The 26,644-nt window shown below is 59.1% G+C and overlaps 5 protein-coding genes and 1 long non-coding RNA gene across 8 annotated transcripts; 2 read left to right on the top strand and 4 right to left on the bottom strand.

The window, feature by feature from the left end:
• Nucleotides 1-1,899: 1,899 nt before the first annotated feature.
• On the bottom strand, nucleotides 1,900-4,774 carry PRDX5 (peroxiredoxin 5). The gene is made up of 6 exons (XM_081099041.1): nucleotides 4,520-4,774; nucleotides 3,154-3,288; nucleotides 2,549-2,680; nucleotides 2,438-2,476; nucleotides 2,222-2,283; nucleotides 1,900-2,130 (listed from the first exon to the last, which is right to left on the bottom strand). The coding sequence occupies exons 1-6, from the start codon at nucleotides 4,682-4,684 to the stop codon at nucleotides 2,025-2,027; spliced, it is 639 nt and encodes a 212-aa protein (XP_080955167.1). The 5' UTR covers nucleotides 4,685-4,774; the 3' UTR covers nucleotides 1,900-2,024.
• A 173-nt stretch (nucleotides 4,775-4,947) lies between these two features.
• TRMT112 (tRNA methyltransferase activator subunit 11-2) lies at nucleotides 4,948-6,212 on the top strand. The gene is made up of 4 exons (XM_081099043.1): nucleotides 4,948-5,488; nucleotides 5,583-5,684; nucleotides 5,763-5,852; nucleotides 5,939-6,212. Exons 1-4 carry the CDS (start codon nucleotides 5,411-5,413, stop codon nucleotides 6,044-6,046), a joined length of 378 nt encoding a protein of 125 aa, XP_080955169.1. The 5' UTR covers nucleotides 4,948-5,410; the 3' UTR covers nucleotides 6,047-6,212.
• Nucleotides 6,160-14,691, bottom strand: ESRRA (estrogen related receptor alpha). Its single transcript, XM_081099042.1, has 7 exons — nucleotides 14,504-14,691; nucleotides 12,724-13,060; nucleotides 8,844-8,960; nucleotides 8,553-8,681; nucleotides 7,985-8,152; nucleotides 7,619-7,888; nucleotides 6,160-7,201 (listed from the first exon to the last, which is right to left on the bottom strand). The coding sequence occupies exons 2-7, from the start codon at nucleotides 13,046-13,048 to the stop codon at nucleotides 6,942-6,944; spliced, it is 1,269 nt and encodes a 422-aa protein (XP_080955168.1). The 5' UTR covers nucleotides 13,049-13,060; nucleotides 14,504-14,691; the 3' UTR covers nucleotides 6,160-6,941.
• A 291-nt stretch (nucleotides 14,692-14,982) lies between these two features.
• On the top strand, nucleotides 14,983-17,478 carry LOC308525361. The gene is made up of 3 exons (XR_013996458.1): nucleotides 14,983-15,049; nucleotides 15,164-15,317; nucleotides 16,662-17,478. It is a non-coding gene; the product is annotated as an uncharacterized lncRNA (long non-coding RNA).
• Nucleotides 15,402-19,985, bottom strand: CATSPERZ (catsper channel auxiliary subunit zeta). 2 transcript variants are annotated; one of them, XM_081100197.1, is made up of 5 exons: nucleotides 19,298-19,985; nucleotides 18,001-18,334; nucleotides 16,637-16,716; nucleotides 16,373-16,439; nucleotides 15,402-15,640 (listed from the first exon to the last, which is right to left on the bottom strand). In XM_081100197.1, exons 1-5 carry the CDS (start codon nucleotides 19,316-19,318, stop codon nucleotides 15,531-15,533), a joined length of 612 nt encoding a protein of 203 aa, XP_080956323.1. In that variant the 5' UTR covers nucleotides 19,319-19,985; the 3' UTR covers nucleotides 15,402-15,530. The 2 variants fall into 2 exon arrangements, with proteins under 2 accessions (XP_080956323.1, XP_080956322.1); XM_081100196.1 differs by having other exon boundaries at nucleotides 15,528-15,862; nucleotides 19,298-19,949.
• KCNK4 (potassium two pore domain channel subfamily K member 4) lies at nucleotides 19,968-25,773 on the bottom strand (the record flags this gene model as incomplete). 2 transcript variants are annotated; one of them, XM_081100195.1, is made up of 6 exons in its annotated part: nucleotides 19,968-20,358; nucleotides 20,980-21,119; nucleotides 21,585-21,771; nucleotides 21,922-22,082; nucleotides 22,209-22,332; nucleotides 25,570-25,773. In XM_081100195.1, 6 exons carry the CDS (start codon nucleotides 25,756-25,758, stop codon nucleotides 19,984-19,986), a joined length of 1,176 nt encoding a protein of 391 aa, XP_080956321.1. In that variant the 3' UTR covers nucleotides 19,968-19,983. The 2 variants fall into 2 exon arrangements, with proteins under 2 accessions (XP_080956321.1, XP_080956320.1); XM_081100194.1 differs by having other exon boundaries at nucleotides 20,980-21,102; nucleotides 21,568-21,771; nucleotides 25,570-25,758.
• Nucleotides 25,774-26,644: the final 871 nt, after the last annotated feature.

Raw genomic sequence — 26,644 nt, 5'->3', positions numbered from 1 at the left:
TATTATGATAGGAGAATGAAGAGATGCTGTCCAGGAAAGAAAGGGCCTTTCTGCCATCAAGTCAAAGACCGCACTGTGACAGGGAGGTCAGCCCCCTGCTCTGCCCCAGCCCAGGACCCTTGAGGAACAGCAGGGGTGGGAGAGACCTGAAGGGGCAAAGGTCAGAGGGTGGGCCCCCATGCTGAGTGCCCTATCCACGTGAATACCACCCCAACCTCCCAGCCCCTTAGGCCCCAGAAGCGCCCTTCCCCCCCAACACCCAACAGGTGGCCACATATCAGCCCCCACCTGCGGGACACCACCCAGCTACGTCCTTTCCTGCACTGTCCACCTGGCACCTCTCCCCGCCTCCCATCCAGCTCTGCCTCCACACAGGCCAGAGACCAACCTGACTGGACGCTGCCCTGCCCACATCCTCTCCCTCAGCTGTGTGCCTACCCCACCTGCATCCCTATAGCCACCTGATCCCTCTCCCGGAGCACCGACCCCACTGCCTCAAGGACTGTGTCCTCCAAAGGCCTTTCCTTGCCCTTCTCCCTGACCTCCCAGTGACTGCCGCCCTCCTGGCCAGCCCTGGGGGCAGGGAGGATGCTCCGAGCTGGTGCTGGCTGGACCGGGCAGGGCAGCACGAGGGGAGTAAAGCTGGACACACAGGCACACCTCGCCTTATTGCCCTTCACAGAGGGTGCATTTTTTACAAATTGAAGATAAGACCCTCTACCAGCACAAAGATTAGGCCTCGCTTTATTAGGGTGGTTGAGAACCAACCGGTGTGTCCGAGGCACGCCCATACATCACCCTCCAGAGAGCCCTCCGTCGCCCTGAGGGACGAGGAAGAGCTGCCTGGATCCAGCCCGCAGGCATCTAGGCCTAGATCGCCATCTCAGACCAACCCAGAGGCCAGCATGCAGGACCTGTTCTTCTCAAGAATGTGCTTCTAACTCGAAGAAACCTGAACTTTTATTTCCTCGGAACTCTGGGTATTGCCTAGTTGTGTTTCTGGTTTGCAAACCCTAAGACCTTTGAATAAATCTTCACCATTTATTTCTAGTTAAAACCTCCTGATTTCATCTACGCTCCGTCAACATATCCCACAGAATTATGTAGAGGATTTTTACTACACCTGAACTGCCCCCGACCCTACACCCCGTCCCGCACCCCACCTTAGGCTGTGAGCTCCCAACACAGCAGGGGCCTAATAATCCTGCTGGCTCTAAGCACAGGGCTTCCCGGGGACAAAAGGCAAAGGCCCAGGAGCAGGGCCTGCAGAAGGCAACAGCCCAGCCCCATATCCCATCCCACTGGCCTCCCTGATCCCCAGCCGCTCACAGTACACCCACCACTGGTCAGGCCTTACCACCATCTTCTCCCCTTCCCGGCTCACCTAGTCTCCTCTTCCAGGGAGCCCCCCTGGACTGAACCAGCACTGCCTCTACTGATGAAGCCTTCTGCTAGTCAGATGGTCCCAAGGTGCCTTCCTGGGAAGGGTTCAACAGTCTAAAAAAAATGGTGGGGCTGGGGCATGACCCAGGTTGGGGGGTGCCTAGAGCCAAAGTTCCTAGCCTAGAGTTTATGGTCTAAATGAGATCAACCAGCACCCAGAGGTCAAACGCAGAAGTCTGGGTATAAGCCAAGTGCTTGTCTGCCTAGGTCTTTCCAGATATGCCCCCTCTGCAGTCCGCTCCTTCCCTTGCTCTTCAGAACACTGGCCCTTCCTCTGTTCGCAGACTGTTGCTTCATAACTCCTCCTCCAAGAGGCCTTCCCTCACTACCTCCTAAAGTAAGTCAAGGTCCCCTCTCTCAGTCCCCCTTCAGTCCCTGCCCACCACCCTCACGGCTATGACTGTCATGAGGCCTGGGCCACAGCAAATCAGCAACTCAAAATCCAGGAGACGGACGTGAACCAGAAGGGTTTATTGCAGAAATCTGGCCAAGCCTTCAACTTGGTGGCCCAGCTGAAGCTGGACTGGGCCTCTGCCCCTGGCTGGGCAGGCGTAAGAGGGAGTAGGTCCGGGCCCAGCGCCTCAGAGCTGCGAGAGGATGTTGGGGGCCAGGCTGCAGGTGAGGCCTGTGCCATCTGGCTCCACATTGAGGGACTTCACTACACCATCCTCTATCACCATGGAGAACCTGCCGGAAAGAGGGCAGCGCCCGTTACCACGGCCGGGCCTGGAGGCTGGGAATAGAGAGGGAGGGTGGCAGGGGAACCTCCCACTTTTACCTCTTGAGCCGTCGATTCCCAAAGAGGGGCACCAACGAATTGTCCAGTAACAAGTCTGTCTCCTAAAAAGAGAGACAGAAACAAGGGTCAGGAACCCCAAGAAGAGCCAAGCTCCCCAGCTGCTCCCCACATTGGTCATGACCCTCCAAATCCCTGCTTCCAAGGCCTGGCAGAGGGACCCCGTCCAGCTGCAGGGGGGGTGGGGGCTGCACTCACCTTCCCAAAGGCCCCCGTGGGGTCCGCCAGAAGCCGAATCTAAAGAGAAAGTGAAGGTCACAGGACAATCTGCTGCCCGGCCCCTGGCCGCCTGCAGGACCCACACCTCACCTTGCCTTCCGTGTTGTGGGCTCGTCCCCACTCTTCAGTCACGAAGACGTCGTTAACACTCAGACATGCGACCACCTGGGCGCCCTTGGCCTTCAGAGCCCCGGCCTGCTCCACAAAGCCCGGCAGGTGAGTCTGGGGAGGGAAACAAAGCCTCAGCAGAGGGACAGCTGCCTCCCCTCCTGGTCCATCCTTCGTCTCCGGTTCCTCACTGTCCGGCTCCAACACCTTCCATCGGACAGTGAGCACTGGGGGAACCGCGGCTCCTTCCGGCCTGGGCCACTGGGGAGCTTGGATCCATACTCAAGATTTCTGTGGTCAAGACCGCGAATTCCTGCAGGCACAATGGCGTCTCCTTTACCCAAGTGCCTTCCATCGTGCCCGTCATCCAGCAGGATCAACAAGAGGGGCTGGGTTTCACTGGCGTGCCCTTTCTCCTGCATTCCTGGGACCACTACCTCTCACAGCCTCTGTTTGTTTTCTGAATGCTCTGATATCACCTGCACGCCACTGCTGCAAGCTGCCCGGGGACAACACGGAGGGCGATGAACGCTGCAAACGTGCGCACACGTTCCCAACTGCTGGGCCCCAGAAGGGCAGGGCCTCACCTTGGAACAACCAGGGGTAAAGGCTCCAGGGACTCCAAACAGCACCCCCTTCTTGCCCTTGAACAGCTCCGCCAGGTTCACCTTGTTCCCGGGCTGCCCCTCAAATACCTCCACCGATGGGACGGCATCTCCCACCTAGAGGGCAGGAAACAAGTGAAGGGTCAGGGCGGGTGGGGGGACTCGCAGGGAGGCCGAGGGAAGGGCAGCAAACCAAGAGCCGGGGCACCGAGGGCCGGGAAGCCAGGACTGGTGACGCCAGGGGTGACTCAGGGCAGGATGTCCAAACCTGTCAGCGCTTCCAGGGGCCCCTCCCTCCTGGTTACCCCACATCCTCCAGGTTTCAAGTTGGCCCTATTCCTCTTTGAGGGCCTGTTGGTAACAACAGAAAGAGGGAGAGAAGGCCTCCGAGGTGTTGCAAGGAGTTGCGCAAACAAACTGCTGCCTGGGTTACAGGAAAGAAAGAAGTGGGATACCTGGGCAGAGGAGGGTCAGGGGGCTGCATTGGGGGGGGGGGGCGGGGGGGGCTGAAAAATGGAGGGAGAGGATCCTGGCCCATAGGGGAACTAAGATGAGAACGGCAGAAGGCAGGAAAGGTTTGGTTGTTCTTTTTGGGGGGGCGGGGAGCAGTTCAGGGGGATAAAAAGGCGATCTCTTGAAGGGAAGGGTCAGCCTACTTGGAGTGTGTGGGGGCTTCAGGGGCAGGAGGGAGACAAAAGGGAGGGAAAGTCGGGGTTGGGATAGGATGAAGCAGCGGGAGGAGGAGGTCTCAGAAGAGGGGGGGCGCGGGGCAGGGGGTAGTTCCAAGGAGCTGGGGCTGGTTCAGGATGAAGGCGACACCTCGGCTAAAGCTGGAAGTAGCTGCGGGTGGAGTGGGACCGGGAGGCATGGCAGGGTTCTAAGAGACAGCACGTTTCAGAAGATGGGGTGAGAGGGGCCCAATAATCATGATAAAGCGTGCAGGGGGGTACAGGGGGTTGTGTATGGGGTGGAAAGGGGTCCCTGGCGCAGAGGGGTCCCAGGAGGTGGGGGAGGCCGCGGTCCTCCACCGCCCGATAAGGCTGGAGCCCCCATCGCAGGGTGTCCGGGGAATGCGGGAGAGAAGGCTCGGGAGCCTCGGGGGCAGTCTCGGGAGATGGTGCGCGAAACCCTAAAAACGGGAGAGGACGGTGGGGTTCGCTGAGGGGACGTGGGGGACAGACGGCGGAGGAGCCTCCGGGGCGGCGGAGAGAGGTCCCCAGGGCAGGGAAAGAGGGCGGCCGGGAGGGTGGGGGGCTGGGCCACTGCCTTCAGCGGGACGGAGGGCCTCGGAGAGATGGAGGGAGCGGGGAGAGGCGGTCAGGCCTGGCCGGACGGGGCCAGCGGTCACCTTGATCGGGGCCATAGCGACAGCGGCGCTTCTGAAACCGCGGGCTCGGCGGAGCGTCCCCTCTAGGCCTCCTTCCACGCACCCTCCGCCTCCGGCTGCTGCCGCACCACGGACGGCGCCCGCGCGAGCGAGTATCGAGCCCGAGAGACGGCCCAGGACGCACATCCCGGTCGGCCCCACACCTGGTATTGAGGCCACAACAGCCCCGCACCGCCCCTGCACCGCCCTCGCCCCCGCCCCGTCCCCGCCCCCGAGCGGCCGCGGGAGGCGGGGCCTGGATCGCGGTGCCGCTGCGGAACCTGCAGAAGGCGGGGCCTCAGGCCGCCGCGGGGGGGGCCGCCTCCACAGTGCGGGCGGGGCGGGCTTATTTGCATTTGGGGCTGGGCAGGTGGGCGGACCCTTCGGCAGCGGGTGCCTTATTTGCATACGAGGAGGGGCGACGTGGTTTTGACGCGCCTAAGTAACGGACTGGGGCAGGGTGACCGTTCCTTAACCGAAAGCGAGGGGCAGGCGCCAACGGTTCCGGGCACCGATGGTTCCGGGCGCCGACGGCTCCACGCTTATTTCGCATTCAACGAAGGCCCCGCATTGCGACTTTCTTCCGTACGACCAGCACTGCACATGATCTGCAGCGAGTGGAGGTTTGGCTCAGTCAAAACCACCGGGCCGGCCCGAGGCAACCTCCGCCGGGATGCTTCCGGTAGCCACGCGGGACGCGAGGAAGCCTTGGCAGGACCTGTGCTGCCGCGAGCACCAGAAGTTCCAGCAACTTCGGCCGCTTCCGCTCCTCCCGGCCCTGCAATAGGATAGGGAGCGGGGCGGACCCGGAAGTGACGCAGCGGAGTGCCTGTCTTCTTCCGGTTCCGGCCGGCGAAAGTGTGTTGCGGCGACATGAAGCTGCTTACCCACAATTTGCTGAGCTCGCACGTGCGAGGGGTGGGACCCCGTGGATTCCCGCTGCGTCTCGAGGTACCGCACGGGGGACGCTCGGGCGCCGGTTTCCCGGGAGGGATAGGGGAACCAGGCTCGGATCCCTGCCCAACCGAACCCCTCCGCCCTGCAGGCTACCGAGGTCCGCGTCATCCCGGTGGAGTTCAACCCGGACTTCGTGGCTCGGATGATACCCAAAGTGGAGTGGGCGGCGCTTTTGGAGGCGGCCGATCACGTGAGGGCCATCCCCCAGCCCTTTGCCCCTGGCCAGGGTTGGGGGTGCCCAGAGATAATTTAGGCCTCTTGCCCACAGTTGCGTCTGGCCGAGGTGCCCAAAGGGCCGACTCAGGGGTATGAGCAAGATGAGACGTTTCTGAGGAAGATGCACCACGTGCTGCTGGAGGTGAGGCTCGGCTGTCACCTGCTTCCTGGCTGCACAGCCATAACCCGGAGGCTGCCAGTGCTCAGCTCTTCCCCGCTTCCCCGCAGGTGGAGGTGGTGGAGGGCACCCTGCAGTGCCCAGAGTCTGGACGTGTGTTCCCCATCACCCGCGGAATCCCCAACATGCTGCTCAATGAGGAGGAAACCGAGACTTAATCGTGCCAGGCGTTCGTTTTTCATACTGTGACCGTGTTTGTTTTTATGTATATCCTGTCGGTTAGTTTTGTCACGTGTATTCCCAGCTCTTGACCCAGTGACACGCCACACAGTGTTCTTGAGCTCGATATATATTTTTTTTCTCATTAAAGGTTCAAAACCAAAAGCGGTTTCTCTTTGCAACAAATATACATTAAAATAGAGTCTCTGTACAGCCAAGGGCTCTGGGCCCTGGCTTGCCCCATGTCCCTGCGCCTCCCTGGCCAAACCCAAAAATAAATATAGTGTTATTGCTCTGCAGGGCATAGAGGCAGTGCTCTCCCTACCTCCTAAGGAGCCTGGGTGGGAGCTGATGGGGGACCCTGGCCACCCCAGGGGTCCAGGGGCTGGAGCCTGCTTGGAGTTATTGCTTCAAGGGGTGGGGGGGCAGAATGCCCAATGCAAATGATGAGAGGAGCCAAGGGGGCAGGGGCCTTTGCTCTCCAAATTTCCCTCTGCTCTGGAGAGGGGGTCGGATTAAGCAGCAGCAAAAGCATCACCCACTGGGAGACTGTGGCCTCCACTCCCTTCCCTCCCTGAGATCAGGCTTCTGCCCCCCTCCCCCACACATCCCCTGCAGCCCCCTATGGCTTCCACAGCACCCCCTGCACTCTGGGGGCACCTTATGGCTTGCAAGGGTTAGCACTGTGCCCAGAGCCTGAGCACACGTGTTCCCAGCTTCTAACACCCCCGAAGAAGGGGGAGGGGAGGGCGTGGGCCTGCTCCCAGGGACTGATGGTATTGCCTTGGCCCTGCCAGCAGGCTGTGGCACTGTCGACCCCAGCTCTGCCCCCTTGGGGCTGACCCCATGCTGGGCGGGTCCTGCCAGCACCCCCACCCAAACCCACCCCTTGCCTCAGTCCATCATGGCCTCGAGCATCTCCAAGAACAACTTGTGCATGGGCACCTTGCCCTCCAGCTTCACCCCATAGAAATGGGCCAGCACTTTGCCCGCTGTCTGGCGGAGGAGTGGTAGTGTAAGCAGCAGCCTGCCTGCCCGCCGCCTCTCAGCACCCCCTCCGGGGCCCGCCCGGCCTGCTTCATACTCCAGCAGGGCCTCATGGAGGGCTTCTCGCAGCTGCTCCACAGCCTCAGCATCTTCAATGTGCACAGAGTCTGCAAGGAGTGGGAGAGAGCTGTTGACATGGACCATCTCCAGGAAGGAGAGAGCCCTCCTCTGCTTGGGCACTGAGGGATGGAGCCTACACAGGAGCCAGACACAGATTTGTTGATTGACTGACTGAGGCAACACTCACTGCTCGTGCCCGCGAGCCAGGGCCCACCCTTTCTCAACTAGGGTGCCCTCTTGTCCCCCCTACTCCCCTCCCACTCAGTGGTTCACCTTTCCAGTAAGTATGGCACTAGGGTTCAAAGTCCTAGGTGCAGTTCCTGGCCTGCGCTTGCCTTGCTTAGTGGCTTTCAGCAAGTCACTGTTTTTCCTATGCCTATTTCCTTGTCTGCAAAATGGGACTGTGCCACCGTTAGAGTAATGGAGTGCCTTCTGGAGACTTGCCAGGACCTGCCCAGACTCACCTGAGTTGGCAAGGGCCAGGGCCTTCAGCAGGACATACTCCTCCCGCTCCAGCCGCAGTGCCTGCAGTCGCCGCACTAGCTGCAGCAGGGCAGCCCCGAGTTCGCCCAGGCCAGCTGCTCGTGCCCCCTCTTCATCCAGGACCAGGTCCTCAGCGAAGGCCAGCTCGTCCTGTAGCGGCAGTGAGCGCTGGGCCACACCCAGCACCAGTACCTCCATCCATACGCTCTGCAGTACTGACATCTGGTCCGACAGGGACAGTGACGAGAAGCCTGGAGGACCATGGGGAGCACACCTGGCTGAGCAGGTGCACCAGAGCCAGGCCTGGCTGGCCTACCCAAGGGAGCCCGCATCCCCTGGCCCTTTACCTGGGATGCTCTTGGCCCAGCTGATGGTGACCACAATCTCTCGGTCAAAGAGGTCACAGAGGGTGGCTACAGCTGGGAGGTGTCCGTCAGGGCCCGCTGGGTCGGGCATGGCATACAGCTTCTCAGGCTCTACCACCAGCAGGTGGGACACCAGTGCATTCACTGGGGCTGCAGTGACAGTTGGAAGAGGCACTGGAGTTCATCACTTTGCAGGCCCTTTGGAGTCAAACATCTCCCAGAGTCAGTCCCCCCGTGGCTTTCCTCCGCAGCCACTGGTCATCACGCTCAGACACCTTTCTCCAGGAAGGGCTCTGCCTAACTCCCAGGGCAGTCAGTCTGTTGTGAACAGGTTCCAAGTGTTAGGAAACCTTTCCCTGTTCCCTGCTGTACTACTCGGGACTGACAGAAAAAGGTCTTTTTGGGGGAAATGGATAAGTGAATAGATGAAGGGAAAAGTGGGGTCCCAGTGCCCAAAATAACTACTATCCTCAGTGAACGACACCAGATAGGCCTCTCGCGTCCAAGCCCAATCCCGACCCTAGAGCTCCAAGAACCCACAGACTCTCACCTGTCTTCCGAGGGCCTCCAGCTACTGCCAGGGGTCCGGCCGGGAAGGGGCCTGGGAAGGGCAGTGGATCCACCTCTGGTCGCCGCTTGTACTTCTGTCGCCCACCCCGGACACGGTCCAGACGTACCCCTTGAATTGTAGGACAGGGCTGTGTCCTAGAGGCTGGGGGTGGCTCGCTCTACAGAGCCCTCCTGCCCAATCCATTCCACCAGAACGTCTCAGGCTTTGCCCTCTCCAGCCCCATGCGCCCAGCTCCCCCAACCCTTGCCAAGGCTCCTTCCCAGTACTCACCTTCTTTGAGCATGCCCACCCGCAGGCACTTGGTGAAGCGACAGGCCTGGCAGGCCTTGCGTCTCCGCTTGGTGATCTCGCACTCATTGGAAGCCGGACAGCTGTACTCGATGCTCCCTGCCAGGAAGAGGCAGGGCTCCAGTGGCGGCCTCCCAGGGCCTGGAGGAGGCCCCGCAGACGGGAGAGCCCTGACTCCCCGGCAAGCACAGGTCTGGGGAGAGCAGGAGTGCCGTGAGTGGGGCAGGGAAGCCCGGGGCCGTGAGGAGAATGGCTGCTGGGCTGGGGGCCCCTGTTTGGGCAAAAGAAGGGCTGGGACCAGGGGAGTCAGGCTGCATCTGCCCCAAGCCTCTCGTCAAGCCACATCTCTGGGCTCTCCTGCCCTCATCTGCTCTCTTCAAGGCTTACAATGGCCTCTCCATTGCTGCCTCTAGTGGGCAATTCTCATCTTCATCTTCCATGGCCTAAAGGAGTATCTAACACCTCCTAGGTGCTGGGAGCCAATGGTCAGAAGGCTGAATATCTGCATGTTATTACCTGCTGCTGACTTGATGGCAACCCCCCTAACCTGATACTCTTTCACTGTTTACTAAACATTGCCTTTGATATGGCTGTTTGCATTCCTAAAAGGCAATTGTGTATCCTAGTGAATGAAAAGGGGATGGGGGCGGAGATTCAGCGGAGCTCAGTCACTTGAACTAAGTTCACATCTGGCTTCCCCCATAATTCCCAAATTTATATTTCTTGTCTTGTGTATTCATTTGCGCATCGGCCCTTTCTCCAGGCCTTTGAACCCAGGCCACGGGGGCCGTGGCACCACACCTAGGAACTCTGAAACACTTCTCTTCTTTGGCTGTTAGGACACACTCCTGGCTTTCATCCCACCTCACTGGCCACTTTGTGGTCTCTGCACCTCCCTGTGCTCCTTCCATTGAAGAACCTCAGGCTGCCCTCAGACCTCATCTCCACTGACTCATTCCCATGCTGATCGTACGTACCTAAGTCGTGGGCTTTCAAATTTCTATCTCCTGCCCAGACCTGCCTAAACGCTAGACCCACATCCACTGCCTCCTCGACACCTTGCATGTCTGTCTAGAAGGCCACACAAACCTAACCTGTCCTAAAGGGAGCCCAGGATGTACCCCTCCAAAACCTGCAACTCCATCCGTCAGCCGCTCACGCAGACACCTGGGAGACATCTCTCATTCTGTCTCCCACCCCAAATCCAACCCATCAACTGATCCTGGTGGGCTTTACCTCCCAGTATGGCCTCCTGCTCTGCCCTTGCCTGTTTCAGTTACTCTCGACAGGACAGCCAGAGGCACCTTATTACGCCTAAGTTAGATCCTGTCCCTCCCCTGCTCAAAGCCCTCCAGTGATTTCCCTTCTGAGTAAAAGCCCAGGGCACCCTGCGGCCTCAGGCCTGCACCCCTGCTCCTCACCCCTCTGACCTCTTCCTCCTCGTACTCTGTTCTGGCTCCAGGCCCCTAACTCAGGGCCCACAGCGCCCTTTCTTCTTCCCTGGCCACCCTGCGAGGGGTGAGGAGGGTGCCACATGGCCCCTCTGTGGACATCTCTGGTGCTTGCCGCTGCTGGCTAGTTTCTCATCAGCTCTCCATGCCATCGAATATGCTGCCTACGTACCTATCTATCTTCTTTATCATCTGTCTCCTGACTTTAGTGTGAGCTCCATGGGGGCCAGGACTGTCCCCGTGAAAGGAAAGGCCTGGCACTTAGTGGGCACTCGTAACTGGTGCATGACAGCAACCCTCCCAACCTCGCAGGACTACTTCAAGGGCTGAATGACACAACCAGCCAATATGCCCTTAGCATGTTTCTCCTACACCCTACCCAGGCTTCCACTCTCAGCTCAAGACACCTCCCCAGGGAAGCCCTCCAGGGCTCCAGACCCAGTCAGGTTCCTTTTTTTTTAATCTTTTTTAAATATATATATATATATATATATATATATATATATATCAATTTCAGAGAGGAAGGGAGAGGGAGAGTGAGACAAAAACATCAATGATGAGAGAGAATCATAGATCGGCTGCCTCCTGCACGCCCCATACTGGGGATCGAGCCCACAACCTGGACATGTGCCCTGACTGGGAATCGAACCATGACCTTCTGGTTCATAGGTCGACACTCAACCACTGAGCCACGCCAGCCGGGCCCCAGCCAGGTTCCTTGGTACACGCCCTGCTCCTAGCTCTTCAGCACTCACACAGCTGTACTGTAACAACTGTGTGCAATTCATTGTTCCCTCTCCGCTCTGCTAGAAGGTAAAGTGTTTGAGGACCTGCCGTCCTGCCTACGTCCCCATGTCTGGAACAGTGACCGGGGCAGCAAGGCACAGGTTTGGCAAGGCTCTGGCAGCTGCCTGGGCCTATCCTGACACTTCCATGTACCAGCTGTGTGACCGTGAACGAGCCCTCGAATCTTCAGTTTTCTCATCTGTAAACCTGGGTGACAGAAACGGTACTTCTTATAAAGGTGAGCTGTGAGAATTCAACGGGGGTAACTGAAGTACCACATTCAGCATGGTTCCTAACACCTAAATATCAATAAGTGATTATTATTTATGGCTAGGGCTCAATAAATATTTGTCAACTGAATCGGCAGAGAATGAAGGGTCCCAGGGTGGCAGGAGACACCCGGATCTGAACCTGTTGGCTCCCTGGGCTTCAGAGACAAAGGGAGCACAGAGGTTTTAGACCCACGGGTGCTGGCAATGGCAAAGCCAAAATGGCTGTATGTCACAATCATTCGTGAGGCACCTGTCCAAAGTTCAGTTATTAGTAATAAGCAGAGGCAGCAGTCTGGCTTTTAAGAGCTCGACCCTGGACCTGAACTGACCCAAGTTCAAATCCTAGTTCTGCCATTTTCTACCTTTAGGACTTGGACAAAGTTTTAAAAACCTCACTGGGCCTCAGTTACAATATTGCTGGCACCTTGTAGGTTGCCATGGGGGTAACAGGTCATGAATGTACTCTAGAAATGTCCTCAAAAAATTATACATGTTATAGCCCCAAAGCAACCAGAGGTTTACATAAAAATATAAGTAACAGGCACAGCTCAAGTACTGCTTATTACCTCACCCCTTTGCTCACTCATATTTTCATATGCTTTCCTGAGTGAGAGAAACCCCCTGAGGACTATTAGCAGGATGCCTAATAGTCTTTTTAAAGTTAGGTTCTGGCCCTAACCGGTTTGGCTCAGTGGATAGAGCGTCGGCCTGCGGACTGAAGGGTCCCAGGTTCGATTCCGGTCAAGGGCATGTACCTGGGTTGCGGGCACGTCCCCAGTGGGAGATGTGCAGGAGGCAGCTGATCGATGTTTCTCTCTCATCGATGTTTCTAACTCTCTATCCCTCTCCCTTCCTCTCTGTAAAAAATCAATAAAATAAATATATATATTTTAAAAAATAAAAGATTATAAAGTTAGGTTCTGAAATAGGATGTAGCTCCTCTCAGCTATAAAAACCTGTGCTGATGCTGTTTCAGGGGTGGGGAGTAGGGGTATTCTATGCTAGTGAGAAGCCGGTAGCTGCCAGAAGCAGGAACAAAGTTTAGGAGCAGGCAGAGGCTATCTCGAGTTTTTCAGGGCCACTGTGGACGGTGCTGGGCCTGTCACACCCAGAATCAAAGCAAGGAGACATCCTGAGTCCTCGCCCACATCCCACCTCCAATCTTTCAACACATCCTGGTGCCTCTATATAACTTTTAAGGGGAAGCGCATTCATCGGAGGTAAGAGGGCTGGGAGTACCGGGCTGCCAACCCCGAGTGGTAGTCTGGGGGTCTAGTGCCCCTCAGCAGAGCACCAATTGGGTAGTGCCAGGCCCAGAGGGCAAAGGGCACAGAAGTGGGGATAGGGGCTCACCCTGGATGGTCCTCTTGAAGAAGGCTTTGCAGGCCTCACAGGACGCCACACCGTAGTGGTAGCCCGAGGCCACATCTCCACAGACCAGGCACAGGCGTTTAGGCAGGGAGCTGAGCACCAGCTTCCCCCCACCCTGCTCACCAGGCCCAGCCCCCTCCCCATCCTCCTCTTCCTTGTGGCCTGGAAGGTGGCGAGCGGGAGCTGGGCCAGGGGCCAGGGCTACAGGGGGCTCGGCCTCAGTCTCCGAGGAACCCTTTGGGCTGTCTGGGCTGGCTGGTTCTGCCTTGATGTAGAGAGGCTCAATGCCCACCACCTGGCTGGACATGGCGCTGGTCACCTGCGGGGAGAAACCTGTCAGGTCACAGGGAGGTGCTGGGATGGGGGATGGAGAGACACCCTGCCACCCTGGTTGCCCAACCCCAGGCCTGGGGCCAGGCTTCCAGTATCAGTGAGGGGGAAGGAGGAGGTACAGAGTCCAAGGAAGGGCTGCCCATGAAAAGGCCCCCCCTCCCCCTCCCCCAGTTGTTGCCATGGGAATAGAGTCTCCAGAGCCTCCAGGGCCAGTAACTGACAGCAAGTCGGTCCCATTTAGGAACCTGCAGGGGACTTAGAAACCCCCTACTCCTACCCAGGCGGGGGCGGGGGGGGTGGCGGGGGGGGGGCAGGGTAACCTTGGCCCCAGGCGACCTTCAACTCCATCTGGAATCCTCAACTAGAAATGGGATACCCTCTCCATTTTCTCTCACCTGTGCTTCCCCCATTCAAGAGCGTAAACAGAGGTACACAAACCCAAGGGCAGTGGGGTGTGCTCACACACGTGTGTTCACACCCTCACACACTCCCACTCACCTGGGTTCTCAGGTGTCCTGCACGCTCATTCACACGGCGCCTTTCCCAAGCCCCGTTCTCATTCATGCTCGCTCACTCCTCCCAAGTGCATACCTCATCAACAAAACCGCACTCAAGACTCATAATCACACACTCACTCTTACACGCTCCCCCTGCCCCCAACGCGAACGGGCACAGCCCCTCGTGGAAACACATTCAGATCTTTCACACCTGACACACTGCCCCCTCCTGTCCCAGCAAGCCCACTCCGAGGCACACCAACCGGCGCGGCTCCACCTCCTGGCACATCCCCCCACACCCCACCCGCCAGCACGCTCACTCGGCTGCCGCAGAGTCCCCCACCTCCGGGGCGCCCCGCCCCCCCCAACCCGTGCACACCTACGGGAAGTTGCCTAAAGTTGCAGCGTTCTCCTCCCCCTCCGCCCGCGGGGGACCTCTATCAGGTTATCAGGAAGTGAATGGGGAGTGCCAAGGAGGAGGAAGTTCTACCCTGCCGGTGCGATGACCTTTGACCCAGAGAGGAGGGTGGCCCAAGGCCCCTACGAGCGCCCCCACGTGGTCTTCAAAGCCCCTTCCCCGACAGGGAACCCTCCCCATCTTCCACCCCGGCCCGCCCCTGGGACTTAGCAAGCTCCAGAGCCGGACTGAACGTGCCCTAGGACCGGATCCGAGGCCCAAGCCCGACCCTGGCTTAGGACCCGCAGCCGGAGCCCACGCCGGCCCCTGCCCCAGGCCGGCACACTCAGACCGGGACGGCCGATCCCGCCGGGACCCTGACCTCGTCTGCTTCTCCACCGGGTCCCGACCGAGACCCCGGCCGGTCCCGGAGCCGGACCCGCCTGGAGCCCGCCCCCGCCCGCCTCCCTGCTCACACATGGCCCCCGCCCCCTCCCGCCCACCTCCCCAGCCGCGGTCCCCTCCGCCCCCGGACCTGGGGCTCCGGCTGGGCGGGCGGGCAGGCATGGGGGCCGGGCAGCCCGGAGCGCCGGGGTAAGCCGGGGGCCGCTGGCGGCCCCTCCTCCGCCGCCTCCTCGGACCGCGCCGCCCCGCCGCGCCGCGTCCCCTCACTCGGCGGCGCCGCCGGCGGCTTGTAGGACACAAAAGGACATCGCGGCCGCTTCCTACTCCGCTTCCTCCAGCTGACAGCGGGGGCGGGGCCGGCCGTGCGCATGCAAAGCAGGGGGCGGGGCCTGGCGCCCTATGCTAATCAGACAAGTGGAGAAGGCAGCGCCTCGGTGCCGGGACGAGTCGGGAAGAGCCGGCGAAGCCGGCGGGCGGGCTTTGGCGAGGTCCCGCCCCGTCGCCGCCAGCCACGGCGGCGCACTCGCGCACGGGCCTCCGAGGGGGCGTGACCAGGGGAGACGCGAAGTGGCTCGGGTGGGGGTGGGGCCAAGAACGCTTTTACGAAACGGAGGAGGCGGGGCGCGCTGTGCGCGAGAGGAGTGGGCGAAGGCCCCCCGAGAGACCACGGACACATGTAAATGAGAGGCCTGACTAGCGGAGAAGCGAATCTGCATATGCATGAGGGGCGGGGCCTAGCTTGGAAGGCAAGTGCTGCCCACTTTCCCTTTTTCCCTTTCCCTCCCTGCAGATAACACCGTCGGGGCCCTTGGACCGCAGGCCCAACATCCCCTCAAACCTGCGGAATCCGGGATGGGAGCAGCAGACCTACCACATGCAAGAAGTCCTGGATCTCGAGTCCCGGGAAGGCGGAGCTGATATGGCCCCAACAGAGAACGCTCAAGGTCACTGCGGTGACCGAGTGAAGGTCATGGGGAAAGGCGGGGCCACGTGCGTCCGCCTCACGCAGACAGCCACGCACTGACTCACAGACCTTGCACAGACTTTTATTTTCTCTAGGGTTCAAATTCCACATGGATAGGGTCGTGTTTGGGTCTCCGCGCAGGACCGGGGCCGGGGCTGGAGGTGGGCAGTCACTCGAGCCTGAGGCGGTGCTCTCAGGGCTCCGGGACTTGTTGCCTCCCGTTCCGCTGCTTCTCGAGATCCTCGATTTGTCCCTGCAGCTGATGGGTCAGAAAGTGATCCTTGCCGAAGGCCGAGCGGTAGCCTGGAGGAGAGAGCTCCGCTCAGGGCAGTTGGAGGGGCGTTGCCTCCCCGGCAGCAGGTGCCACCTGTGTGGTTGGAGGCAGGACGGGTGGCTTGGGTTGACAGGCGCTCTCAGGGCTCCGGGCTGTGTCAGTTTGGGGAACTTTGGATCTCCGAGGCGCTGGGCCCTGCCGGTTTTGTTGCCAGTCCTGTGCTCCAAATCGGTGGGGGATGCGGAGCAGGACTGGATATGGAGGTGGAGGATGGATGAGAGCAAGAGTAAAGAAAACGTTGCCGGCCTGATCTTGGACAGCGGCAGTTTTTTGGACACCTTCTGGAGCACTCACCGTTAGCCATTAGCCAGTCCCTACCCCTCATTCCAGAAACGGGACAAACCAGGGGAGGTTTACCCAAACCATCTACTGTCCAAAGGCTCTTCACGCCAATCAGGGAAGGGACTGAGGCCGCACAGAGACTCACCCCCGCTGGGCAGATGGAGAAATCGCCTTAGGAAAGCCGTCAGCTAGGGGGGGCAGCACTTAAACTGGAGCCCAGCCCCTCACATGGGCCCCCTGGTTCCCCCACTGGTCTCCCTTGTCCCGTCCCCCAACTTTTTGCTTTCTCTGGGGCTCTTATAATATTTGTGAGTGGTCAGAGAATCTGACAAGGCAGTCACATCCTGAAATTCCACTGCCAGGGGCTCAAACCCTGCAAAATCCCCTATGGGCTCCTGGGAGCTGGGGGAGGGACTCACTCCGGCGGGCTTTGGTGAGGATTTCCAGAGCTTCATTCACCATGAGTTCCATCAGGGGCAGTGGCAGCTGAAGAGGCAGCAAGAGGCTTGATGTCCAAGGGACCCCAGCTGCCCACAGCTGAAATGCCCCACCTGCAGCCCAAGACGCCCAACCAAGCTGCCCGTCCCTCCACCCTCCAGACCACGCACCCCCTTCATCTGTCAACCCCAACTTGCCCATTCCCCACCCCCACTGAAATCCCCAGTCTCCCTGGCGCCTCTAACCCTGTCCTGCTGCTCCGCCCAGTAGGCTCGGTGGTGCGTGTGCTTCAAGATATTGACTGATGACACCGAGGAATCCAATTCTGGGAGAAGAGAAAAGACACATCAGTCATCTGCAGGCTGCTGGGTCTTTCTGGAACAGAGGAGCTGTATGGGCTGGCCTCTGGCAGGGACAGTGGCCTTCAGAGAGCAGCTCCAGGTGCCACCGTAGCAGGAAACGGCATGGGACAGTGGTTTCCAGACCTGGGCTTTATTATCTCACCCACCAAGGTTCTAGTTCTGGCTGCCCCACTGTGTGACACTTAGAGCCAGTGACTGAAACTTTCTGACCTTCGGGCTCTTCATCTGTAAAATGGGGTAATAAGAATAACCCCTGGCCCTGGCTGGGTAGCTCAGTTGGTTAGAGCATCATCCCAATACACCGATTGTGGGTTCAATCCCTGGTCAGGGCACATACAAGAATCAACCAATGAAACAAGTCAGTATTTCTCTCTTTCTCTCTCTCTCTCTCTCTCTCTCTCTCTCTCTCTCTCTCAAATCAATAATATTTTTCAAATGAATAATTAAAAAAAAAAAAAAAGAATAGCCTGGTCATTGTGGCTCAGTGGTTGAGTGTCGACCCATGAACCAGCAGCACATGCCCGGGTTGTGGGCTCGAAACTCAGGAGGGGACATGCAGGAAGCAGCCAATCATCATTGATGTTTCCATCCCACTTTCCCTCTCCCTCCTTCTCTCTGAAATCAATAAAAACATATTTAAAAAGGAAGGAATAAGAAAAGAATAACCCCTTATGGAGGTGATGAAATTTAAAGGTGATCATACTGGTACAAGGGAAGCCCGATGCCTGCACACCACAAGAGCTCAATCAGTGGCCGTCATTATAATGCTATCAGTTCCAATTCTCTGATGAAGCGCTGGGGGGGGTGGGGGGTGCCGGGGGGCGGGGGAGTGAGAGAGAAAAATCCCCCAAAGTGACCAGCATGAAGTAGGTACTTAAAAATCGTCACCAATGACTAAATAAATGACAGGCACCTCCTCAACCCTCGAAAACCCACCGACAAGAAATTAACTCCTTCCTCTCAACTCTGCTAGTGATTCCATTAAAAGCACGGTCCTAAGGACACACGGCCGCCTCTCTGGGACCTGGTGTGGCCTGGCCACAGGAGCGTGTCTGGTGCCTTCCCAGCAGGGGGCGCTCCAAGAATGTCCGGTTTATTAAGCGTGAAAGATTAGCCCAGGCGCCCCACTCAGGGAACCCTAAAAACTTGGATCCTACAGCTTCCCCGCATTTTACACCAACAGACATTGAGGTCCTGGCCAGCCCCCTGCCCTGTGGGCGCCCACAGCGGGATGAAGCCACACTGACCCCCGGAATCCTGGACCCCTTCTACATGGTTTTTCTGGAAGCTGCTGGGGCTCTGCTCCTGCTCCAAGGTGTGGCCATCGAGTTCCCCCTGCGTGGTGCTGCCTTTCTTTCTGTCATCCCGTTTTTCCCAGGCTCTCTCAGGGCAGGTCTTCCGTCTGTACCACTGGCCAGACTTGCTCCTGGAGCTGCTGTCCTCCTGGTCAGAGTCCTCACAGACGTTCGTCAGCACGTTCAGCTTGGGCTGCGACAGCGTGGCCTTGGTCCACAGATTCCGGATGTCACTCTTCGAGCTTGACTTGACTGAGTCATTGGGACTCAAAGACTTGGCCCTCGCCTGTGGACCACATACAACAAGGAAAGCCCAGCACACCTGTCAGAATGGCTATCATCAAGAAATCAACAAACAATGAGTTGTTGGCGTGTTGGTGAGGATGTGGAGAAGAGGGAACCCTCGTGCACTGTTGGTGGGAATGCAGATTGGTGCAGCCACTGTGGAAAACATTATGGAATTACCTCCAAAAATTAGAAATGGAGCTACCTTATGACCCAGCAATTCCACTTCTTGGAATATATCCAAATAAACCCAAAACACTACTTCGAAAGAATGTATGCACCCCTATGTTCATTGCAGCGTTATTTACAATAGCCAGGGTTTGGAAGCAGCACGTATGAGGGGATAAAAAAAGCTGTGGTACATGTACACAATGGAATACTACTTGGCCGTTAAAAAGGGGGAGGGAATCTTACCATTAGCCACAGCATGGATCAACCTGGAGAGCATTATGCTAAGTGAAATAAGCCAGTCAGAGAAAGACAAGCACCATATGATTTCATTCATATGTGGAATCTAATAAACAAAATAAACTAATAAACAAAATACAGATAGATTCATAGATAGAGGACAGACTGACAGCTGGGGAGGGGACAACAGTCTGGTGATTACCAGCGGGAAAGGGGGCGGAGGCAGTAGGAGAGGGTATAGGAGGGACAAATGGTGATGGAAGGAGACTTCATGCAAGTATACAGGTTTCCGGTGTACAGATCCTGCATTATAGAATTGGACACCTGAAACCTATATACTTTTATTAACCAATATCACCCCAATAAAATCAATTAAAAAGAAAAAACAAAACAAGGAAAGCCCAGGGTCCTGGGGAGTTGGGGAGGGAGGAAAGCAGGCTGGGGCAGCCACGTGGGGACTGTTGGGGGCTGGCGGGTGGGGGCGTGAGAGGACAGCGGGGCCCAGGTTGAGTGAGTCTGGGGGCTGGCAGGATGAGGGCCCAGGAAGAGTGCTTACTTTGAGAGGCTTTTCCTCCATGGTTCTGCCCCAACGGACCCAGTCGCCACAGGCCTCGCGGATGGCGGGGGGAGGGGGGGGGTTGCGCTCCGGGAAGGGGGAGGGGCGGGGTCGCGTTCTGGAATGGCGAGGAGGGTCTCGTGCAGGAAGTGCTCAAGCTGCAGCCCTCCACACTTGACACAATTATTTCTCCCCCTGCCCACCCCCGCACCCCTAAGGCTGTGCTGGCGTTGGAGACGCACGGCCCATCTGGCAGGTTCCGCCGCGCGCCCCTGCTTGCTGGCCTCCACGCAGCGACGCGGGCCGATTACGGCCGAGGGTGCCGCTCCCTGCCCGACCCGACGTGGGTGCCGAGAGTCACGGAAGCCTGACTCGCCAGGGAGCGCCCCGACGCCGGCACTCGCGCCCTGGGAGCGCGCACGCCCGCAGCGGTGGACTTTTCCCTTTATTGACGCGGGCTCTGAGGCTCAGCTGGGAGGCGTGGGGGACGGTCCGGCCCGGACAGGAGACGGGGACCCTTGGGGGCTGGAGATGAACGGAGGGAGGAGGGGCCAGGAGCCGGGGTGCCAGGCACGCCACCTGGCCTGCCCCCAGGCTGCAGGCCGGTCGCACAGGCGCTTCGATCAACCAGGCAACGCATGCAGGGGACGAGCCAGAACGCAGCCTCTGCGGCCGGCGCTCCTGCCCTACACGGGCACGTCCTTGTCCCGGGGGCGCCGGGGGCCGCGGGGCCGCGCGGGCTTCCTGGCGGGGGGCGGGGCGCGGCGGCGACCCCGGGACGCGCGGGGCACCACGCAGCCGCGCTCGCTCTGCGTGTCCGAGGACTCGTCGATGAAGGCCAGGTTCTCGCTGGGGTAGTCCAGCGCGGAGGCCGAGGGCGCGGAGGCCGTGGGCGGGGAGGGCGGGGAGGGCGGGGAGGCCTTCTCCGGGGGCGCGGGGGCCGGGGGCGAGAGCGGCCGCTCCTTCTCCGGCGGCGGCGGCGCCACGGACCCGCCTCGCTGGGTCACCCGCGCCGTCACTGTGCCGGTCCAGCTGGCGGCATGAGCCGTGAAGCCGCCCATCTGCGGGGCAGGGGTGCAGTCCTCAGCCCGGGGTCCTCCACCCCCCAGCTCCCCGGAGCCCGCCCTTCGCCAACCAGGCGTCGCTCCTCTCTTCCCCCGGCCCTCCTGCCTCAGCCCCCGCCCCCCGCCCCCTCGCCCGCTGCACCATTTCGCCTCCTTCATCGCCGAAGCGCCCCCTTATCCGGGGTTCTTCTAGAAACCCCCCGGTTTATCCCAGCTCTCCCTCCTGGGCCCCCAGAGACCTTCGAGCTCCCCTGCCGGCATCGACGAGTGGGGTGACAAAACACAGGTCGTATTAAGTCCGAATTCCAGACAATAAATGAAATTGTAGTGTAAGTATGTCCCGTGCTCTATGGGAGACATACGTACACTAAAATGTTATTTGCTGCTTATCTGAATGCACCTTTAACTGGGCGGCCTGCATTGTATTTTGGTAAATCTGGCAGCCCTATCCACAAGAACACAGGCGGAGTCGCCTGCACCCCTGTCCCCGGCTGGTGCATATGGGGGCACACTCAGTCCCTGCCCACACTCTGGAAGGGAGGCAGGGGGTGCCAAACCACTGCTCGGGTGCAGCGCGGGCGGGCGTCAGGGCGCAGGCGCGGCCACCCGGGCGCCTACCTCTGCGCGCGTGCGGCGGAACACTACCCGCAGCCAGTTCCCGATGGTGGTGAGCACCGAAGCGAAGTAGGCCAGGCCGAGCAGGATCCAGAACCACACCAGCGGCTGGTAGGCTGCGTGGGTCTGGTTGGGGTTGGCGCCTGGGGTGCCACGGGGAGAGCAGAAAGAAGGTGGTGTGGGGCCAGCTGTGAGCTGGGAGCCACTGCTTCACTGCCCCTCTCCCCAGCTCCGTGAGGGGATGCATCTCTCCCAGGACAGCGGGTTGGTGCGTGTGTGAATGCCTGCAGCCTGAGCGTGCATGACCTGCAGGCGTGCAAGAGAAGAGCATGTGAGTGGCAGTGCTCACGTGCAAGAGTGGGAGCATGAGCCCCTTCACATACGTGTGAACATGCATGGAGGCGCAGGCATGCAAGAATGTAAGTGTGCACGAGGTGTTGCATCCGGGCAGCAATGTGAGGGTGCATCCCCAGCGCGGATATAGGGGGCGGGGTCATCAGTTTGAGAGCACAAACGCCACATGTGGAATTCGGAAGAACTAAGAGGGCAGAACCCCTGGGGAGGAATAACACGGGCCGGAAAGTACAGCACAAGAAAGGCGGCCTCACCGGCCACATAGTCCCCGAAGCCCACCGTGGTGAGCGTCACCACCACGAAGTAGATGGCCTCGAGCTTGCTCCAGCCCTCCATGTAGCAGAACACGAACATGGGGGTGATGACAAAGAGCAGGCAGCCAATCACCAGGAAGAGCAACGCCGATAAGATTCGCACCAGCTCCTTGGGCACGTGCCACTTCTGCAGGGAGGGCAATAGGTAGGACCCAGGAGTCACCCAAACCTCCACTCTCACACCCCACACCCCTTCCTCCGGGAGCCTGTGGGAGGCTCCTGCCATCTCCGTAGAAAAGGTATCCTGAGCCCGACACAAATGGGTGGAGCAGCTCACCAGGAAGATGGCTTCAATGTGCCCGATGCCGTGGCGCAGGGCAGAGCCCAGCCGGTCCCCGACCCCTGCCAGCAGGATCCCGAACAGTGGGATCCCCACCAGAGCATAGATGATGGAGAAGGTGCGACCGGCATCTGAGCGCAGGGCTGCATTGCCATAGCCTGGGCAGAGGGGCCGAGCAGGAGATCTAGGGGCTGCCTGGCACCTCCCTATCGCCCCCTGTACCTTCCCCCTAGAGAAAGCCCAGCCACTCCTCGCCCCCCTCCACATGCCCGGCCCCGCCCCACCGATGGTGGTGATGATGGTGCCTGAGAAAAAGAAGGCGCCGCTCAGGTCCCAGGCCGAGTAGTTGCTGTGACTGGTTGCGTTGATGTCAGGGTTTGCACCCCCTCCCAGGGCATCCGCCACCTCCTGCAGGACAAGGCACAGAAGGAGGAGCCTTAGTCCTTCCCTCCTGTCCTAGCCGCCCCCTGCCCCTCCCAGCTCTCCCTTTCCCTCTGGCCTTCCCGAACGCAGTCCCTTTGAACACATGTTGCAATTGGGGTGACCCAATGTTGTCTGACCTCCACATTGTTTTAGAAACATTTATCTGCCCCCTAATTTCACACAACAGATTTTCCGTTTTACAGCCATCAAAAGCACAGGCTCTGGGACCAGACTGTCTGGTTTCCAATCTTGGTGCTGCATGAACATGGCTAAGTCTCGGTGCCTTTGTTTCTACATCTACCGACCGGGGATGATGCTAACAGCACCTCCCACATCAACTCCTTGTGAAGAGTTAAAGCACTCACAGCAAAGGAAGTGCTGTGAGTCCCCACGCAGTGACCGGACCGTGCCTCGTGACTTCCAGCTGCCCCAGACCCCCCCACGCCCGCTCCCCCCGGAAGCTGCATCTGAGTCCCTTGCCTTAGAAGCTGTGATGAAAGCTGGGGACCCTCCCTCCAGGCAGGTTCATATACCATCAACATTTTCACCCCATTTTTGTAGACTGGTGGACACACGAACCCCTGCCCACCTGCTGAAGCTCTGCGCTACATCGTACCGTGATGGCGAACAATTTCTCTATGTGACCCGACACCAGAGTTAAGTTAGGGTTTTTCAAAATGCTGACACGCCGAGCTCAAAAGCTTCGCCATCACTGACGTAGCAGGTGCTCAGCAAACACGATTAAATTAATGCAGTGGCCCTGCGTCTGTCCCTGTTGCCAGGCAGGGTCTGTGTTTTGAGAGGGCCCGCCCCATGGGACAGAGGTCGGAGCACAATGAGGAGGGGGTGCGATGGGGCCCTTCCCCAAGGCGCACAGAGCGGAGCGCCAAGGCAGGGAGTGAGATCACATACCCCACCTCTCTCCTCCTTAGCAAGACGCCTTCCAGTTACCTGTCCTGCACTGGGGCCCCATCCTCCCCAGCTCCCCGCGTCTGCAGCGCGGAGTCCTGCACCCCAGCCCAGCTTTATGCGGCTTTGCAATCTGGCTCCCACCTCCCCTTCCCAGTCCCCTCTCCGGGGGCTCCCATTTGGGAACCCAAGTTAAAGTGACCTTAACCCCAAATTTCTGAGATGATCTCATTTCCTGTCATAATAATTTTTTTAATAAAGCCAAGAAGTGAAATATATGATTTAAAGTGATTTAATATTTATTTTGCAACACTTTTCTGGTAAATTCACTACTTAAGGGGAGAAAAACGCTTTGTCATCCTGTGTGTTCTAATTTTTGTTTCCAATGACGAGGCATCTGCTAAATCTGAGTTCTACAGCCATTTATTCATTTCTTCCTTCATCCCAGCTTCCACGCCTTTGCCCGTGCTGGTCCCCTGCCTGTAGTCCCTTGCAACCCAACCACACATCTCTACATTCCACCCATCTCGCCCGCCTCATCTCAGCTACCAGCTCTTCCCAGAGGCCCCCAGCACCTAGCCCAGGGCCCAGCCTGCAACAGGCGGTTAACAAAGAAGGAAGTGAGGAAGGTGTCTTTCCCACTGAACTCTGTAGTGATCTGTCCATGGAGCTGTCCCCTTGCCCAGATGTGACATCCTCTAGGACACAGCTTGCACCCGTCCCGCCCCAACGTCCATCTCCCTGCTCACTGAGGTGTCTAGCACAGCGCCTAGTTCACAGCAGGGCATGACTGCTGCATGGCTAATTGTGGGAAAGAAACAGAGCAGCTGCTGCCCACCCTTCTAGCTTCTGCCCTTCCTTCGCTCTGTTTTATTCAGGAAAAAAGGTAACTCCATTGTGAAGATAAAATAGGTCAGATTCCCTCCCTCCCTCCCTCTGCCCTGTGGTCTGGTCAGGCCTCTCTGAGCCTCTCCCTCTTTCTCTCTCTCTCTCTCTCTCTCTCTCTCTCTCACTATTCTAGATGCATCAGAGACAAGGTCAGGCTGCCTGGGCCCGCCCCACCCTCATCTCTGCTCTGGTCCTGCCACAATGGGAATCCGCAGGAGCGCAGAGGCCTCCAGGCTGATGGCTCCTCCCTCCCAAAGAACAGACAGGGAAAGAGGAGGAATCTCTACTAAAGTAATAAACACTCATTTATCAAAGTTAAATCTTAGATTTTTAATAAGATAGTGACCCAGAAATCAGAGGAAGCCATAGAGGTGTGGCCTGACAGTCCCCCAGAAGATAAGGCCAGACTTTAGTCCCTGGCCGGGTCCCTGGCTGCCTCTCCTCCAACCTCTACAGCAGCGGTTCTCAACCTTCCTGATGCCACGACCCTTTCATACAGTTCCTCATGTTGTGGGGACCCCCAACCATAAAATGATTTTCGTTGCTACTTCATAACTGCAATTTTGCTACTGTTATGAATCGTCATGTCAATATCTGATATGCAGGATGTATTTTCATTGTTACAAATTGAACATAATGAAAGCATAGTGAGTAATCACAAAAACAATATGTAATTATATATGTGTTTTCTGATGGTCTTAGGCGACCCCTGTGAAAGGGTCGTTCGAAGGGTCGTTCGACCCCCAAAGGGGTCGAGACTCACAGGTTGAGAACCGCTGCTCTACAGCATAAGCACGTGTCCTGGGAAAAGGGGTGTAAACCGCATTCACAGTGCACGCACAGGGGGAGGCGAGCCTGGAAGCCTCCAAAACCACCTGCCCCAGCTTGTAGGTGCGCTTTCCGGGGGAGGGTGCTCGCAGTGTCCCTGGGCTTCTCTGAGGTGTATGTGGCTCCAAGGACGTATGGGAGCCACTGCGGGGTTGGCCAGATTTAGCAAATACAAATACTGCCAGGGACATAGTCATATTTAGAGACTATCCCTTGTTTAGCTGGAATTCACATTTACCTGGTGCCCTGACTTTTACCTGGTAACCCTAAACCAGAGAGCGAGACCTGTGACAATGTAGCCTATCTCATTGCTACAGCCATTTGCTCCTTCCTTCCTTCCTTCCTTCCTTCCTTCCTTCCGCCCCTCCACCGTCCAGGGCACAGTCCAACGCCAGGCACAGCGAGGCGAGCACGTGCCCCACACACATCACATTGAAAACAGAGACATGCTCCCTGCCTCTGCCCGGCACCCCAGTTGCACCCAGCGCTCAGGGGGGCCAGTCTGGAAGCAGCACCCCAGCACACGGCCCCACGGGCATGCAGCTAGTGCCAGGGGGTCACGGGTGACCGCTGAAGGGGTTCTCGCCACCCACGCACCTTGATGAGGAGCCCCAGGTCCCCGTCGCTCACACAGGGGTGGGTCCGCAGGAACTTCTCTTGGACCTCCCCCAGCTTCCTCTGGGCCTGCTGCTCCAGGGGCTGCTCCAGGGCCCGGAAGACCAGGGCCCCCAACACCAGGTAGAGCAGGACCAGCGCCAGCAGAGCCAGGAGTGTGGTGCTGCGCATGGCGTGCCCAGAGGCCCCGCCAGGTCCACGGCCGGCGTGGGGAGGCCGGGCAGGCGGCTTCGGGAGGGCTGTGGTCACTGCGGGCAGAACCAGGGATCTCGGATCAATAACCTGGCCTGACAGCCCTCCTCCAGCCCCTACACACCCACGGGTCCTTGGAGCCTCCAGCTCTCCTGCCCTCAGAGGACCTCTCCCTGCATCCCCGTGGCTGGACGGACACTTGGTACCAGGACACACCCGCGCCTCCCCCCAGTCCGGTCCCCCCTTACCTCCACTGCCCGGCCCTCGGGGCCCTCAGCCCCTGTCCGGGGCCTCTGGGTGCGAGAAGAGAAGAGGGCACCCGGAAGGGAAGAGGAGGGAGGACAGCGGAAGAGGCAGGGGAGCAGGGAAACGCCGGAGGGTGGGGGTGCGGGTGGGGGTGGGGGCTCCGGGGCAGGCGTGGGAACTGGCCTTCCAGGAGGGGCCGAGCGCTGGGAGGCGCTGGCAGGAAAAGTGGGAGGAAAGCCGGCCGCATGGGCGGGGGCCGGGATGGCTGGTCCGGTTCGCCTGCCGCTGCTGCCGCAGCATCTCCGTGACTTCTTCTCCTGGCCCAGATGGGCTGGGCGGGGAGCCTCCAGGGGCCCCAGGAGCCCCGCCGGGCTTTCGAGGAACCCAGGGATGGGTCTGGACCCCGTGCAGGTGCGAGGCAGGGGTGGGGGCCGGTTCCGGGAAGGAGCTGAGCGGGGCGAGGGCTACAAACCGGACCAGGGCAGCCTCCCCCGGGCGGGCCGCTGGCAGCCCCTGGCAGCGGGCGGCTGCGCCCACGCGCCCACCCGCCGCACCCAGCTCGCGTGCCCACGCTCCGCCCTGCAGCCCGGCCACCGGCCGCTCGGCCGCCACGCACACG

Source organism: Myotis nattereri, assembly GCF_964212035.1.
Source record: "Myotis nattereri genome assembly, chromosome: 9".
Classification (NCBI taxonomy): Eukaryota; Metazoa; Chordata; class Mammalia; order Chiroptera; family Vespertilionidae; genus Myotis; species Myotis nattereri.
The sequence above is the reverse complement of the archived record's forward strand: the minus strand, read 5'-3'. Positions and strand labels throughout refer to the sequence as shown.

Bases quoted from the DNA above. Each gene is read 5' to 3' on its own strand.
- CATSPERZ (XM_081100196.1), bottom strand. From the start codon at position 19,318: ATGGAGGAAAAGCCTCTCAAA. The intron at 18,335-19,297 runs GTAAGCACTCTT...TGTGGTCCACAG, and splicing joins TGGAGGAAAAGCCTCTCAAA to GCGAGGGCCAAGTCTTTGAG. The intron at 16,440-16,636 runs GTTAGAGGCGCC...CTGCCTCTTCAG, and splicing joins GGGCGGAGCAGCAGGACAGG to CTGCCACTGCCCCTGATGGA.
- TRMT112 (XM_081099043.1), top strand. From the start codon at position 5,411: ATGAAGCTGCTTACCCACAATTTGCTGAGCTCGCACGTGCGAGGGGTG. The intron at 5,489-5,582 runs GTACCGCACGGG...TCCGCCCTGCAG, and splicing joins GATTCCCGCTGCGTCTCGAG to GCTACCGAGGTCCGCGTCAT. The intron at 5,853-5,938 runs GTGAGGCTCGGC...GCTTCCCCGCAG, and splicing joins TGCACCACGTGCTGCTGGAG to GTGGAGGTGGTGGAGGGCAC.
- ESRRA (XM_081099042.1), bottom strand. From the start codon at position 13,048: ATGTCCAGCCAGGTGGTGGGCATTGAGCCTCTCTACATCAAGGCAGAA. The intron at 8,682-8,843 runs GTGAGTACTGGG...CTACAATTCAAG, and splicing joins GGTGGGCATGCTCAAAGAAG to GGGTACGTCTGGACCGTGTC. The intron at 8,153-8,552 runs GTGAGAGTCTGT...CTGTCACTGCAG, and splicing joins TGGAGGCCCTCGGAAGACAG to CCCCAGTGAATGCACTGGTG.
- PRDX5 (XM_081099041.1), bottom strand. From the start codon at position 4,684: ATGTGCGTCCTGGGCCGTCTCTCGGGCTCGATACTCGCTCGCGCGGGC. The intron at 2,477-2,548 runs GTGAGGTGTGGG...CTTTCTCTTTAG, and splicing joins CCCACAACACGGAAGGCAAG to ATTCGGCTTCTGGCGGACCC. The intron at 2,284-2,437 runs GTGAGTGCAGCC...CTCTCTTTTTAG, and splicing joins CCACGGGGGCCTTTGGGAAG to GAGACAGACTTGTTACTGGA.